Source organism: Colossoma macropomum, unplaced genomic scaffold (assembly GCF_904425465.1).
Source record: "Colossoma macropomum unplaced genomic scaffold, Colossoma_macropomum, whole genome shotgun sequence".
Lineage (NCBI taxonomy): Eukaryota > Metazoa > Chordata > Actinopteri > Characiformes > Serrasalmidae > Colossoma > Colossoma macropomum.
The window spans coordinates 1,723,694-1,738,693 of NW_023494787.1; the positions used below are offsets into that span (position 1 = coordinate 1,723,694).

A 15,000-nucleotide genomic window follows, 5' to 3' on the forward strand; every position below is an offset into this window, starting at 1 on the left:
AGGGGTAGGGTGTCCCGATTCTTGTTGAGATAGAGGGTTGGGGTGAAGTGTTGGGGCTACATCACCCTCCAAACAGAGTGATATGAGGAGAAAAAGAAATACAGGTAAGATGGAGAAGAAGAGACCAAAGAAACCCACAAATGTTATGAAACGCTAATAGCAGTCTCGGTAGCTAGCTAGCTAACTTTCCCGTTCCACCTTAAATAGTCCAGCAGTTCTGACGCCTGAAGCCCCAGAATATAACTGCTGCACCATTTAAGGTGGAACAGGGAAATTCGAACAAGAAGCTGGTGAATATCTGACTTCAGCTTCATATCACTGAAGAATTAGTGGTGGGTGATAATAAATAATTGCCCCCCTCTTTGAAGATCATATGATGCCCTAAATGTAACTAAAGCCCAGCAGTGAGGAGCTGAACTTTACCCTCCTCTGCTGTCACTGCAGACTGGCAGGGTCTCCTACAGAGCAGCGCTGGTAGCTGTTAATGAAGTGATGCTCTTTTTATTTGAGGGTCCCATTTCAGAGGGAAGATTCAACCACTACCCTGTAACTCAGTAACAAGGGGTCAGGGTGACACTCGAAAACAAGGGGTAGGGTAAAAAGAAGAATCGGGACTGGGCCTTAAAGTTTGGCCTCCTGCTTGCTCATATTTATGCAGGACTCAAAAGCAGGCTTGTGACACTTCTGTCATCATTTGTTTTTAGAATGACTTCATTTGTTAATGTATTATGGAAACTGAGCTTTACTGTATTCAAACGTACAAAACTTCAGCTGCATTACAACTTAAAATCAATACATTTCATCCATCTGGACAATAGCAAACTAGAAAACATCCACCTTTCCCCTCTTTTACTTAAAGGCAAATGTTGGGACATTAATCTTTATTCTGTTATAAATATATTATAACTGTTTATATAGTATGATTTTCCTTCTACGGAAAATTAGCCCTTTGTCTCCTAATGGCACGATTGTCTGTTCCTCATCATCAAAATCAGAATTTCATATTCATGCACACAAGGATTAATCATAGCCTGAGTCTCTAAACCTGGATTAATCACAGTCTGAGTCTCTAAACCTGGATTAATCACAGTCTGAGTCTCTAAACCAGGATTAATCACAGTCTGAGTCTCTAAACCTGGATTAATTACAGTCTGAGTATCTAAACCTGGATTAATCACAGCCTGAGTATCTAAACCTGGATTAATCACAGTCTGAGTCTCTAAACCTGGATTACTCACAGTCTGAGTATCTAAACCTGGATTAATCACAGTCTGAGTCTCTAAACCTGGATTAATCACAGTCTGAGTCTCTAAACCTGGATTACTCACAGTCTGAGTATCTAAACCTGGATTAATCACAGTCTGAGTCTCTAAACCAGGATTAATCACAGCCTGATTCTTTAACCTGGATTAATCACAGTCTGAGTCTCTAAACCTGGATTACTCACAGTCTGAGTATCTAAACCTGGATTAATCACAGCCTGAGTATCTAAACCTGGATTAATCACAGTCTGAGTCTCTAAACCTGGATTAATCACAGTCTGAGTCTCTAAACCTGGATTACTCACAGTCTGAGTATCTAAACCTGGATTAATCACAGTCTGAGTCTCTAAACCAGGATTAATCACAGCCTGATTCTTTAACCTGGATTAATCACAGCCTGAGTATCTAAACCTGGATTAATCACAGTCTGAGTATCTAAACCTGGATTAATCACAGTCTGAGTCTCTAAACCAGGATTAATCACAGCCTGATTCTTTAACCTGGATTAATCACAGTCTGAGTATCTAAACCTGGATTAATCACAGCCTGCGTCTCTAAACCTGGATTACTCACAGTCTGAGTATCTAAACCTGGATTAATCACAGCCCGAGTCTCTAAACCTGGATTAATCACAGTCTGAGTCTCTAAACCTGGATTACTCACAGTCTGAGTCTCTAAACCAGGATTAATCACAGTCTGAGTCTCTAAACCTGGATTACTCACAGTCTGAGTCTCTAAACCAGGATTAATCACAGTCTGAGTCTCTAAACCAGGATTAATTACAGTCTGAGTATCTAAACCTGGATTAATCACAGTCTGAGTATTTAAACCTGGATTAATCACAGTTTGAGTATTTAAACCTGGATTAATCACAGCCTGAGTCTCTAAACCTGGATTACTCACAGTCTGAGTATCTAAACATGGATTAATCACAGCCTGAGTCTCTAAACCTGGATTAATCACAGTCTGAGTCTCTAAACCAGGATTAATTACAGTCTGAGTCTCTGAACCTGGAGTAATCACAGCCTGATTCTTTAACCTGGATTAATCACAGTCTGAGTCTCTGAACCTGGATTAATCACAGCCTGATTCTTTAACCTGGATTAATCATAGTCTGAGTATCTAAACCTGTATTAATCACAGCCTGAGTATCTAAACCTGGATTAATCACAGCCTGAGTCTCTAAACCTGGATTAATCACAGTCTGAGTCTCTAAACCAGGATTAATTACAGTCTGAGTCTCTAAACCTGGATTACTCACAGCCTGATTCTTTAACCTGGATTAATCACAGTCTGAGTCTCTAAACCAGGATTAATTATAGTCTGAGTCTCCAAACCTGGATTAATCACAGTCTGAGTCTCTAAACCTGGATTAATCACAGCCTGATTCTTTAACCTGGATTAATCACAGTCTGAGTATCTAAACCTGGATTAATCACAGCCCGAGTCTCTAAACCTTGATTAATCACAGTCTGAGTCTCTAAACCTGGATTACTCACAGTCTGAGTCTCTAAACCAGGATTAATCACAGTCTGAGTCTCTAAACCTGGATTACTCACAGTCTGAGTCTCTAAACCAGGATTATTTACAGTCTGAGTATTTAAACCTGGATTAATCACAGTTTGAGTATTTAAACCTGGATTAATCACAGCCTGAGTATCTAAACCTGTATTAATCACAGCCTGAGTATCTAAACCAGGATTAATCACAGCCTGAGTCTCTAAACCTGGATTACTCACAGTCTGAGTATCTAAACCTGGATTAATCACAGCCCGAGTCTCTAAACCTGGATTAATCACAGTCTGAGTCTCTAAACCTGGATTACTCACAGTCTGAGTCTCTAAACCAGGATTAATCACAGTCTGAGTCTCTAAACCTGGATTACTCACAGTCTGAGTCTCTAAACCAGGATTAATTACAGTCTGAGTATCTAAACCTGGATTAATCACAGTTTGAGTATTTAAACCTGGATTAATCACAGCCTGAGTATCTAAACCTGTATTAATCACAGCCTGAGTATCTAAACCTGGATTAATCACAGTCTGCGTATCTAAACCCGGATTAATCACAGTCTGCGTATCTAAACCCGGAATAATCACAGTCCGAGTCTCTAAACCCGGATTAATCACAGTCTGCGTATCTAAACCCGGATTAATCACAGTCTGAGTCTCTAAACTCGGATTAATCACAGTCTGCGTATCTAAACCCGGATTAATCACAGTCTGAGTATCTAAACCTGGATTAATCACAGTCTGTGTATCTAAACCCGGATTAATCACAGTCTGAGTCTCTAAACCTGGATTACTCACAGTCTGAGTCTCTAAACCTGGATTAATCACAGTCTGAGTCTCTAAACCTGGATTACTCACAGTCTTAGTATAATATTTTTGTTTTCTAAACTCTTCTATAGTCGTGTTCACTGAGCTGCAGCGGTGCATTTTAATACGGTGGTGTTTGTTTATCACCTCCGACGCCAATCAAACCAGAGAAAACACACCTCAAAGCTGCTGCACACAGTTTCACAGCGTCCCACACAGTTTCACAGCGTTTCACAGCGTTTCACAGTGTTTCACAGTGTTTCACAGCGTTTCACACAGTTTCACAGCGTTTCACAGTGTTTCACAGCGTTTCACACAGTTTCACAGCGTTTCACAGCGTTTCACAGCGTTTCACACAGTTTCACAGCGTTTCACAGCGTTTGAACAGAACGTACCGGTGCACAGCGCTTTGAGACTGAACGCACCCTCATCTCTGAGTTTGGAGTTTTAGTGTTTATTTTAGATCAGAAAGAGAGCTGAGCTGTAAAACCTGCAGTCTCTGTGCTGATGGATGCTGGATGTTCTAAGAAGTTCTACTGCAGTTCTAGTTTACTGAATGTTCTCAGGGTGAAGGGAGAAAAGACGGTGAGGCGACGTTCTGTTTCTACACACCAAAATCTGGAACTCTTTACCAGTTAATACTCATCAGACATCATCTGTTACCAGCTTTAAACATCAGACGAACAATGGCTCATTAGATCAACCTTACCAAATTACGTTATGTGGTAACGAGTAAATTAACGAATTTTATTCAACCTAAATATTTAAATGAACGATTCTTTCAATTAATGTCATTTTTTATATTAATAAAATCAGTTTTATTGCTTGTTTACCACATTAAGACATTTTTTTAGGTTGAACTGATGAGGCTATTTTATTTACTAGTGTAACAGCCTGTCTCTCTCTGTTCCTGTCTCTCTGTCTCTCTCTGTTCCTGTCTCTCTCTGTTCCTGTCTCTCTGTCTCTCTCTGTTCCTGTCTCTCTCTGTGTCTGTCTCTCTCTGTCTCTGTCTCTCTGTCTCTCTCTGTCTCTGTCTCTGTCTCTGTCTCTCTCTGTTCCTGTCTCTCTCTGTTTCTGTCTCTCTCTGTTCCTGTCTCTCTGTCTCTCTCTGTTCCTGTCTCTCTCTGTTTCTGTCTCTCTCTGTTCCTGTCTCTCTCTGTTCCTGTCTCTCTGTCTCTCTCTGTTCCTGTCTCTCTCTGTTCCTGTCTCTCTCTGTTTCTGTCTCTCTCTGTTCCTGTCTCTCTCTGTTCCTGTCTCTCTGTCTCTCTCTGTTTCTGTCTCTCTCTGTTCCTGTCTCTCTCTGTTCCTGTCTCTCTCTGTGTCTGTCTCTCTCTGTTTCTGTCTCTCTCTGTTCCTGTCTCTCTGTCTCTCTCTGTTTCTGTCTCTCCCTGTTCCTGTCTCTCTGTTCCTGTCTCTCTCTGTCTCTCTCTGTTTCTGTCTCTCTCTGTTCCTGTCTCTCTCTGTTCCTGTCTCTCTCTGTCTCTCTCCGTTTCTGTCTCTCTCTGTTCCTGTCTCTCTCTGTCTCTGTCTCTCTGTTTCTGTCTCTCTCTGTTTCTGTCTCTCTCTGTTCCTGTCTCTCTCTGTTTCTGTCTCTCTCTGTTTCTGTCTCTCTCTGTCTCTCTCTGTTTCTGTCTCTCTCTGTTTCTGTCTCTCCCTGTTCCTGTCTCTCTCTGTTCCTGTCTCTCTCTGTCTCTCTCTGTTCCTGTCTCTCTCTGTCTCTCTCTGTTCCTGTCTCTCTCTGTTTCTGTCTCTCCCTGTTCCTGTCTCTCTGTTCCTGTCTCTCTCTGTCTCTCTCTGTTCCTGTCTCTCTCTGTTTCTGTCTCTCTCTGTTTCTGTCTCTCTCTGTCTCTCTCTGTTTCTGTCTCTCTCTGTTTCTGTCTCTCTCTGTTTCTGTCTCTCTCTGTCTCTCTCTGTTTCTGTCTCTCTCTGTTTCTGTCTCTCCCTGTTCCTGTCTCTCTCTGTTCCTGTCTCTCTCTGTCTCTCTCTGTTCCTGTCTCTCTCTGTCTCTCTCTGTTCCTGTCTCTCTCTGTTTCTGTCTCTCCCTGTTCCTGTCTCTCTGTTCCTGTCTCTCTCTGTCTCTCTCTGTTCCTGTCTCTCTCTGTTTCTGTCTCTCTCTGTTTCTGTCTCTCTCTGTTCCTGTCTCTCTCTGTCTCTCTCTGTTTCTGTCTCTCTCTGTCTCTGTCTCTCTCTGTTTCTGTCTCTCCCTGTTCCTGTCTCTCTCTGTTTCTGTCTCTCTCTGTCTCTCTCTGTTCCTGTCTCTCTCTGTTTCTCTCTCTGTTTCTGTCTCTCTCTGTTCCTGTCTCTCTCTGTTCCTGTCTCTGTTTCTGTCTCTCTCTGTCTCTCTCTGTTCCTGTCTCTCTCTGTCTCTCTCCGTTTCTGTCTCTCTGTTTCTGTCTCTCTCCGTTTCTGTCTCTCTGTTTCTGTCTCTCTCCGTTTCTGTCTCTCTCTGTCTCTGTCTCTCTCTGTTTCTGTCTCTCTCTGTTCCTCTCTCTCTCTGTCTCTCTCTCTCTGTCTCTCTCTGTTTCTGTCTCTCTCTGTTCCTGTCTCTCTCTGTCTCTCCCTGTTCCTGTCTCTCTCTGTTCCTGTCTCTCTCTGTTCCTGTCTCTCTCTGTTTCTGTCTCTCCCTGTTTCTCTCTGTTTCTGTCTCTCTCTGTTCCTGTCTCTGTTTCTGTCTGTCTCTGTTTCTGTCTCTCTCTGTTTCTGTCTCTGTCTCTCTCTGTCTCTCTCTGTTCCTGTCTCTGTTTCTCTCTCTGTTTCTGTCTGTCTCTCTCTGTTCCTGTCTCTCTCTGTTTCTGTCTCTGTTTCTCTCTCTGTTTCTGTCTGTCTCTGTTTCTGTCTCTGTCTCTTTCTGTCTCTGTCTCTCTCTCTGTTTCTGTCTCTGTTTCTCTCTCTGTTTCTGTCTGTCTCTGTTTCTGTCTCTCTCTGTTTCTGTCTCTGTCTCTTTCTGTCTCTGTCTCTCTCTCTGTTTCTGTCTCTGTTTCTCTCTCTGTTTCTGTCTGTCTCTGTTTCTGTCTCTCTCTGTTTCTGTCTCTGTCTCTTTCTGTCTCTGTCTCTCTCTCTCTGTTTCTGTCTCTCTCTGTTTCTGTCTCTCTCTGTTTCTGTCTCTGTTTCTCTCTCTGTTTCTGTCTCTGTCTCTTTCTGTCTCTGTCTCTCTCTCTGTTTCTGTCTATGTCTCTTTCTGTCTCTGTCTCTCTCTCTGTTTCTCTCTCTGTTTCTGTCTCTCTCTGTCTCTCTCTCTGTTTCTGCCTTTGTTTTCCTGGTTTCCCAGTGCCGTGTGTTTCTGTATGTCTGCCATGTTCCTTTGTTGTTGTTTTGGTCTGTCTCCTTCCTGGTCCTGCCCCCTGTCGCCTGCTCCACCTGCTCAGTCCCTTGTCTTGTCGATGGATCCTGATGCTGTTGCCTGTTTTCTCTGGTCTTAGGTTTTAATTCTGGTTTAGTTCTGTTTTGTGTCATCATGGATTGATCTGTGCTACGAACCTTTGCTACTGAGTTTCTGTTAAGTCTGATTTAAATAAAAGCAACTCACCACCTCCTATGTTACAACTATGTTTATTAAACACTTCTTTCAATTATTTCTATTTTATTTACATGATTTTGATGTTTTATTTAATTTGTCTGTGAAGCACGTTGAGCTGTGTTTTTGTGTATGAAAGGTGCTCGAATAAATAAAGTTATAATTGTTATTATTTGATTAATCACTCAGTACTAAAGTCGTCTCTGAGCTGCTGTGTCTGTTCCTCTACTCAGCTGTATCGGGGGGTTCGTTTACTCCTCCTGCGGTCGTTATTTACCTCAGGTGTAAACTCTTCCAGCTGAGCGCTGACTGAGTCTGATCTACTCACCTCGTCCAGGGTTTGTGTGTGTTACGGTGCTGACCTGGTACGTTTGCTGAGCGCTGGATCCGAGTCTCTGCGTGTCCTGATGGGCCTTCAGCAGCAGGTTGACCAATCGCGGGATGGCGCCCGCCTCCCTCAGCGGAGCCTGATTGGCTGGGCACAGCGCCAAGTTTCGGATCAGTCCCACAGTGGCCTATCAGGGAGACAGTGAGACGGACATTACAGACACAGTTACTATAAACTCCTCTGTCCACCTTGTTTATGTGGTCACTGTATTCCGAGATTAGATCATATTATAATATCCGGTTGGGTTTCTTTAGGTTTTCAGCAAAGTCAAAAATAAAAAGTCAAAAAAGAAACGGAGCTTATTTTTAACTTTGTTTTATCCATTAAACGTCTCTGAGGTGTTTCTGGGACAGACTGCAGTTTGCAGCTGTCAGTCCAGCCAAAAATGAAATTACAGCAAGAACAGCAACAAGTAGCTTCAGAGCTTCAGCAGAGATACTTTAAAATGATGGTTCTTCAAGGGTTCTTTAGTAAAGAAAATGGTTCTACATAGAGCCATAACACTCAAAGAACCCTTTGCATGATTAAAGGGTTCTTTGCATCATGAAATGGTTCTTCAGATTGATGGAGAATGTGCTGTAAATGGTTCTATATGGAGCCTATTTGAAAATGGTTCTGTATCACACCAAAAAGGTTTCTGCTATTGTCAGGCTTACAATAGAAGAACCCTGTTTGGTGCTGTTCTTTGAGTGTTCATGGTTCTATATAGAACTATTTTCTTTACTAAAGAACCCTTGAAGAACCATCTTTCCTAAGGATGTAAAAGAGGACATTTTTATTAATATTTGCATCTGATGAAAAGTTATTGTTGTGTCGTTTTGGGCCGTATTTTTGTCGTTGTTGGCATCAAAACAAACAGAAGTCCAGTCAATATATAATGCAATATTGTAATTTATGCAATTTATTATGTAATTATGTAATTATATTTAAATGATTTAATGAACTAAGTAATGTAAACTGAAATAACAGTAATCTGTCTGGGCTTCTGAGGGTTAAATCTTGTGAAAAACACAGCAAATTAAACCGCATATTTGAGGAGGCTTTGTTCTGTCTGCAGAGGGTATTACTCTTAATTTAATTCAATACAGAAATAATTTATTTTAGCTCCGTTTATGGTGAAACAGACGCGTCTGAGTCAACTGAGGCATGGAAATCTTCTTATAAAAACATCCTGACTGAATACGATTTTTAATTAAATCTACAGTGAGCGGCTTATATTCACAAATACTCATCACCGCTAATAATAACACATAGAACCCACACGCGACATTTCAAAAGGTCACGGTTCTCCTCTGAAGATCATACAGGAAATTATAGAGGTGTATAAAGGTACGAAGGGATCCTTCCACTGTGAGAAGACGACTCAGCGCTGTGGGTCTGAAAGGATGTGTAGCTGTTCAAGAAGAACCTCACTGAGAAAAGGAGACGGACACATCAAACAAAGAAGCTGAACGATGGACTGACCACCCCAGAGTCCAGACCTCAACACCACTGAATGTGTTTGATTACTTCAGAAAATGATCAACCAGCTTCTAAGACTGAACTTTGGAGGTGTGTCTGCAGATTCTTTGAGGAGCTGAAAGTGAGTCTCCTGAAAAGAATGGAAGCTGGAATAAAGGTACAGAGTGGAAAATGATTGGTAATTTGATGCTGAAAAATTAGTAACTTGTATTTAATGGCTGGACATTAAATAATAAGAGTGGACATTAAGATATAGCAGCACTGTGCGGTCAGAGCTGCTCTTATTTATTTAATCAAAAGTGCAGTATCTGACCAAACTTCACATTTCTATTTATATACTCATATTTATATTAGACTATACATACTTTCATACTATATATGTACAGTGTATTAAACACAAGTCCAGGGCTTAATCTGAGCCACAGCAAGATGGATTATCAACTGGCACTTCATAGACAGGACCTGTTTTGACGGCTCCCTCATGTTGCTCACGTAATAAATTCATTCCACAATCTGTAAGAAAGTTTACTAAAGATCATAATATATTCTTCAGACAGCTGGATTTATCACAAAATATTGCAAAATTGAGTAAAAATGTAAAATGTTCAGTTCAAATTCTTAGAATTTTCAAAACAATCAGATTTTTCAAATTGTCAGAATTTTCAAAATGTTTTTCAGATTTTTATATTTTTTCAGAAATTGCAAATTTTCAGAATTAAAAAAAATGAATTTTTTACATTTTCGGAATGAAAAAAAAAAATCTGAATTTTCAAATTTTCCGAATTTTCTAAATTTCCACATTACTGGTATCTTAAAGATTTGTCCAAAGCCGTTCAGAGTGGTTTGGTGTGAAACGCTCCCTTTAGTAGAAACTTACCGAGTCAGAATTGTTCAGTGGTGGTGACAGGAACCAGACATTCAAAATACAAAGCAAGTATTTTATATAAACACCAGATTAGATTTGCACAACCTATAGAAAGTTTAATATTCTTTAATACTGCAGTGAGGTGATTAATGCAGCACTACTCTATTTAGATGAGCTCGCTCCAGGTTCAGGCTGCACAACTACATTCTCAAAATTTAGAGGTCAAAAATGGTTCTTAAGAGCCAAAAAGAACCACTTTTCCTTCTCTAAAGAACATTTTAATGAGTGAGATGTGTTTTAAAGAACCTCCACATCATGTAAATGTTCTATCTTCCCAGCCAAGTTCTGTGAAAATCAGGTTGTTTATGCTAATTTGACTCAGACGGGCTCATTAGCATATCTAACACAAACAGGTGAAGAGTTTTATTTGTTAGAGTAATCAGTCACAGTTTATTCTGCACTTGATTTAAACACCAACGTGTACTGACTGTAGATGCTTTACTGCATCTGTTTCACTCCAAACGGCTGTAAATCCATTTAGGGCAATTTTAGATGTAACATTTTTGGAAGAAATTGCAGCTGTTTTATAACACATTCTGTCAAAAACACATTTTTATGGTGGTTTATATAGAATATTACTCGGGTTTAAATATAGGTGGTTTTAAAAATTACTTTGATGTTTCTTATATGTGTAAATCCCACACTTTATAATAACACACCTCGATAATAAAGTAATAAAGTTAATAAGTTCCTATTATCTAGTTTGTTATTATAATGTTTTTCATTCATTTATATTTTTATTTATTTTATGTTTATTGTTGTGAAGCACTTTGTAGTGTATCTTAGAAAAGTGCTATTTAAATAAAGGTTTTAAATGAAGTACATATTAAGCTCTTAGTGTTGATTAGCTAAGCAGGAAAGTAATTAACTACTGTATCATTTAAAACAGGACACAGACAATCACTAAGTGGTTATTTATAATGACTACGAATTGCTTTTATGAAATATTTTGAAATGCGGTGAGAAAAAGTGCAAGTGAACATGTAATGGGGTGGGAATCACCAAAGACCCCACGATACGCCATCATCGCGATACTTCAGTCACAATATGATATTACTGCGATGTTAACAATACTGCAGTATGCTGAGTACGGCGATAACATGCTGAGATATGATTTATTACCTTTTTTCAACTTCAGATTTCGGCCCCAAAGGAAAACTTTGTCAATGTGTTTAATCCAATGAGATAAAGTTTTCAGTCCGTTCACTTCATTCAATTTTATTGTGGCAAAATGTGATTATCAAGCAGACAGACTGACTGTTTCTCTATTTATAATGGTTATAGTGTTAATTCATCACCATTCCCATGTGTAATATAATCAATACTCCATGTGTAATTCGGGTAAAATATCCTTACAGTAAATATTTTTTGCTTTTGTATTTATAATGTTTATATTGTTAATTTTTGTGAATAGAGTTTGTGAAGTGTAGAGTTTATTTTTTTTATCTTATATATTTTATCTTTAGTATTATATAAGTATATATTGTCTATATAGTAACAAGTAACAAACTGTAACCTTCTATAATAATTAATAATGAGAATAATGATGAGAATTAACAATGTGAATTTCCCTGTTGTACTAATAGAGGTTTATCTGATCTTATCTTAAAACTGTACATTTATATTATCAAATATCAATACGTTGTGTATCGATACAATATTGCCAGTTAAAATATCGTGATACTATGCTGTATCGATTTTTGCCCCACCCCTAACACGCACTGTTATGCAGTGGTAATGCTTGTTGGATATTCATGGCTGGATTATTAGACTGACTGTTGTGCTGTGTGAATAGATTATGGATTTAATGTAAACTGAATGTTCTATATAACTAATTAGATCAATAAAATCATTTCAAATGTGCACTTTTTTTGGGAGCAATGCTTTGGCGCCCCTGGGCAGCCGCCCACGTCACCCTTATGGTGGATGCAGCCATGATGGTGCTAAACCTGTGCCAGACGTTAAACACCCCCGATTCACAATCTGAACGAACTGTCAGTGATGCACACGAACATCTACAACATCACTAACGTGCTTTAATTTCATTTCTGCTGAAGGCAGAACGAGCGCAGGAGCAAAAAGACGAGTGTTTTCTGGATCGATCTGCTGCTGACGATCTCAGCCCTCTCGGGCTTCTGCTCCAGCGCTCTGATGCAATTGAGCAGCAGATCATGCGTGACACCGAGACAGGATCACAGGTTCTGTCCTGCAGCGACCAATCACAGCCGAGCAACACCAACATACACTCCAACATAAACCACTGAAGAGCTCAAAGAACACTGAGGACACTGAGCTCTTAAAGGAAGAACCGCAGAACTGACCCTCGATCTAGAACAGCACCACCAGCACTGCCTCTAACATCACTCACACAGCACAGTGTATTATATTACAGTGTAATGCTAATCTGAACCCAAACTTTTGACTCATTAAGCACAGTTTTTTCACCCACAGCAGAGATCAGCTCCACAAATAATACACACTCATATTTACCCATAATGCAATGCATCTGACATGAAAAGAAGACCAACGAGCAAGGCAAAGGTTTACTATCCGAGCATCTGCATCAAATAAAGCTTATGAATGATATTGAAAAGCTAATAAACTAACCACACCAGAGCACAAAGACTTACGGGACACTCAGTTAATAAAATATTTTAATAATTATAATTATTATTATAAGAAGTGGGTTAATTAGATTAAAACTAATTTGCTCCTCAAATTGAGCACAGATGCTCAAATCTGCAACAACGATATGACTTCTACTGTTTCATTTAAAAAGCTCTATAATGTTCATATGATCCACACAGTCACTCTGCCAGACTGTAATACACTACAGGAAGTGTAGGGGGCGATATGGCTTCTACTGCTTCATTTAAAAAGCTCTATAATGTTCATATGATCCACACAGTCACTCTGACAGACTGTAATACACTACAGGAAGTGTAGGGGGCGATATGGCTTCTACTGCTTCATTTAAAAAGCTCTATAATGTTCATATGATCCACACAGTCACTCTGACAGACTGTAATACACTACAGGAAGTGTAGGGGGCGATATGTCTTCTACTGTTTCATTTAAAAAGCTCTATAATGTTCATATGATCCACACAGTCACTCTGACAGACTGTAATACACTACAGGAAGCGTAGGGGGCAATATGGCTTCTACTGTTTCATTTAAAAAGCTCTATAATGTTCATATGATCCACACAGTCACTCTGACAGACTGTAATACACTACAGGAAGTGTAGGGGGCGATATGTCTTCTACTGTTTCATTTAAAAAGCTCTATAATGTTCATATGATCCACACAGTCACTCTGACAGACTGTAATACACTACAGGAAGCGTAGGGGGCGATATGGCTTCTACTGTTTCATTTAAAAAGCTCTATAATGTTCATATGATCCACACAGTCACTCTGACAGACTGTAATACACTACAGGAAGCGTAGGGGGCGATATGGCTTCTACTGTTTCATTTAAAAAGCCTCTATAATGTTCATATGATCCACACAGTCATTCTGACAGACTGTAATACACTACAGGAAGTGTAGGGGGCGATATGGCTTCTACTGTTTCATTTAAAAAGCTCTATAATGTTCATATGATCCACACAGTCACTCTGACAGACTGTAATACACTACAGTATTTAAAACAGATCTGTCTAAAACACAGACATGTAACTCATGTAAGACATTAAACATTCAGTCGTTTTTCAGTGAATCATAAAGTAATAATAAAAGTAGTAACAGTGTAAATTAAAGCCTGTGAAGTTAATGGAGGGGCAGTTTAGCCTGTTAGCTAGCTCATCAGCCGAGTTCTACAGTAGTAAATAATAATAATCAGCTCCCCGGTTTAAACAGAACCGGGTTCTAACTTCATCAATCCCCTCGTTGGTTCATGTGAGCAGCATTACATTCTAGAGTTATTCCATTAACAGCTCAGTGGGTTCTAAACTAGCCGCACTGCGGTCTGTCGCACTGACCTTCACCACAGGCCAGTAGTACGGCTGTCCCAGCAGCTTGGTGATGGCGGGGATCCCGTAGTGCAGCCGCACGGCATTCTGGGCCAGTTCTGCGTGCGCGTGTCGGCTGGTGAGGTGTCTGAGGGCGCAGACGGCCGGCTCGCACACGTCCTCCTTCTGCCCCGCCCTCAGCACGGCGTGGATCAGCGCCTCCACCCCCCCGCTCTGACACACCAGGGCCTTGTTCCGCGCATTGTTACAGGTCAGATTACTGAGGATACCTGTAGCACAGGTGAGCATGTTCAGGTCATCAGAGCCCAGCTGGGTCACCAGGATCTGCAGCAGGCCGTCCAAGCCCTCCTACAGAGAGAGAGAGAGAGAGAGAGAGAGAGAGAGAGACATTCACAGTTACACTGCAGTTCTGCTCACTGACACAGAGTTATCGAACAGTCTGGGCCTGCTGTCCTCTACACACGCCTGTCCTGACCTGCTGCTGTCCTGCTCCTGAACTCAGTAATGGACTCGGTCAGCTGCTCTGACTGATCAATAACCAATAAACTTCACACAGCCCTAAACCAGCTGATCAGCACGGCGCTGAACACACCTCCCTGTACGGGTCAGAAACAGATCATTCTGGGAAACCTGAACGTCTTCCTGTGGAGTAAAGACTGAACCAAAGGGAGCCGAGACTGACTCATCAAATTTAATAAATCTGTTCTGAGTTAATTACTGAATTATTCACACGTAGTAAGAGATCTTCATAACGACATCCACAAACGGGAGAGGTGGAGCAGCGAATCAGAGTCCTGATAGATTTATCAGTTTAACTGTAAAGGGTTTATATTGGCTACAGATCTGTGGAATAAACTCTAATCACACACAGCTTTAAACAGTTTCATTCACAGTGTTTTACTGATTATTACAAACCACCTGCCTGTCTGTCTATCCATCTACCTGTCTGTCTATCTATATCTGTCTGTCTGTCTGTCTGTCTATCTATATCTGTCTGTCTGTCTGTCTGTCTGTCTGTCTATCTCTCTCTCTGTCTGTCTGCCTATCTATCCATCTACCTGTCTGTCTGTCTGTCTGTCTATCTATATCTGTCTGTCTGTCTGTCTGTCTGTCTCTCTCTCTGTCTGTCTGCCTATCTATCCATCTACCTGTCTGTC

General features: G+C 40.5%; 1 protein-coding gene across 3 annotated transcripts in view; it reads right to left on the minus strand.

The window, feature by feature from the left end:
* jupb (junction plakoglobin b) overlaps window positions 1-15,000 on the minus strand; it is a 123,623-nt gene that overhangs the window by 15,869 nt on the left and 92,754 nt on the right. For all 3 annotated transcript variants that reach the window (XM_036565800.1, XM_036565798.1, XM_036565799.1), the window contains 2 exons: window positions 13,853-14,191; window positions 7,457-7,609 (listed from right to left, as the gene is read on the minus strand). In XM_036565800.1, coding sequence (XP_036421693.1) covers window positions 7,457-7,609; window positions 13,853-14,191 — 492 coding nt within the window. The remainder of the gene's footprint in view (window positions 1-7,456; window positions 7,610-13,852; window positions 14,192-15,000) is intronic.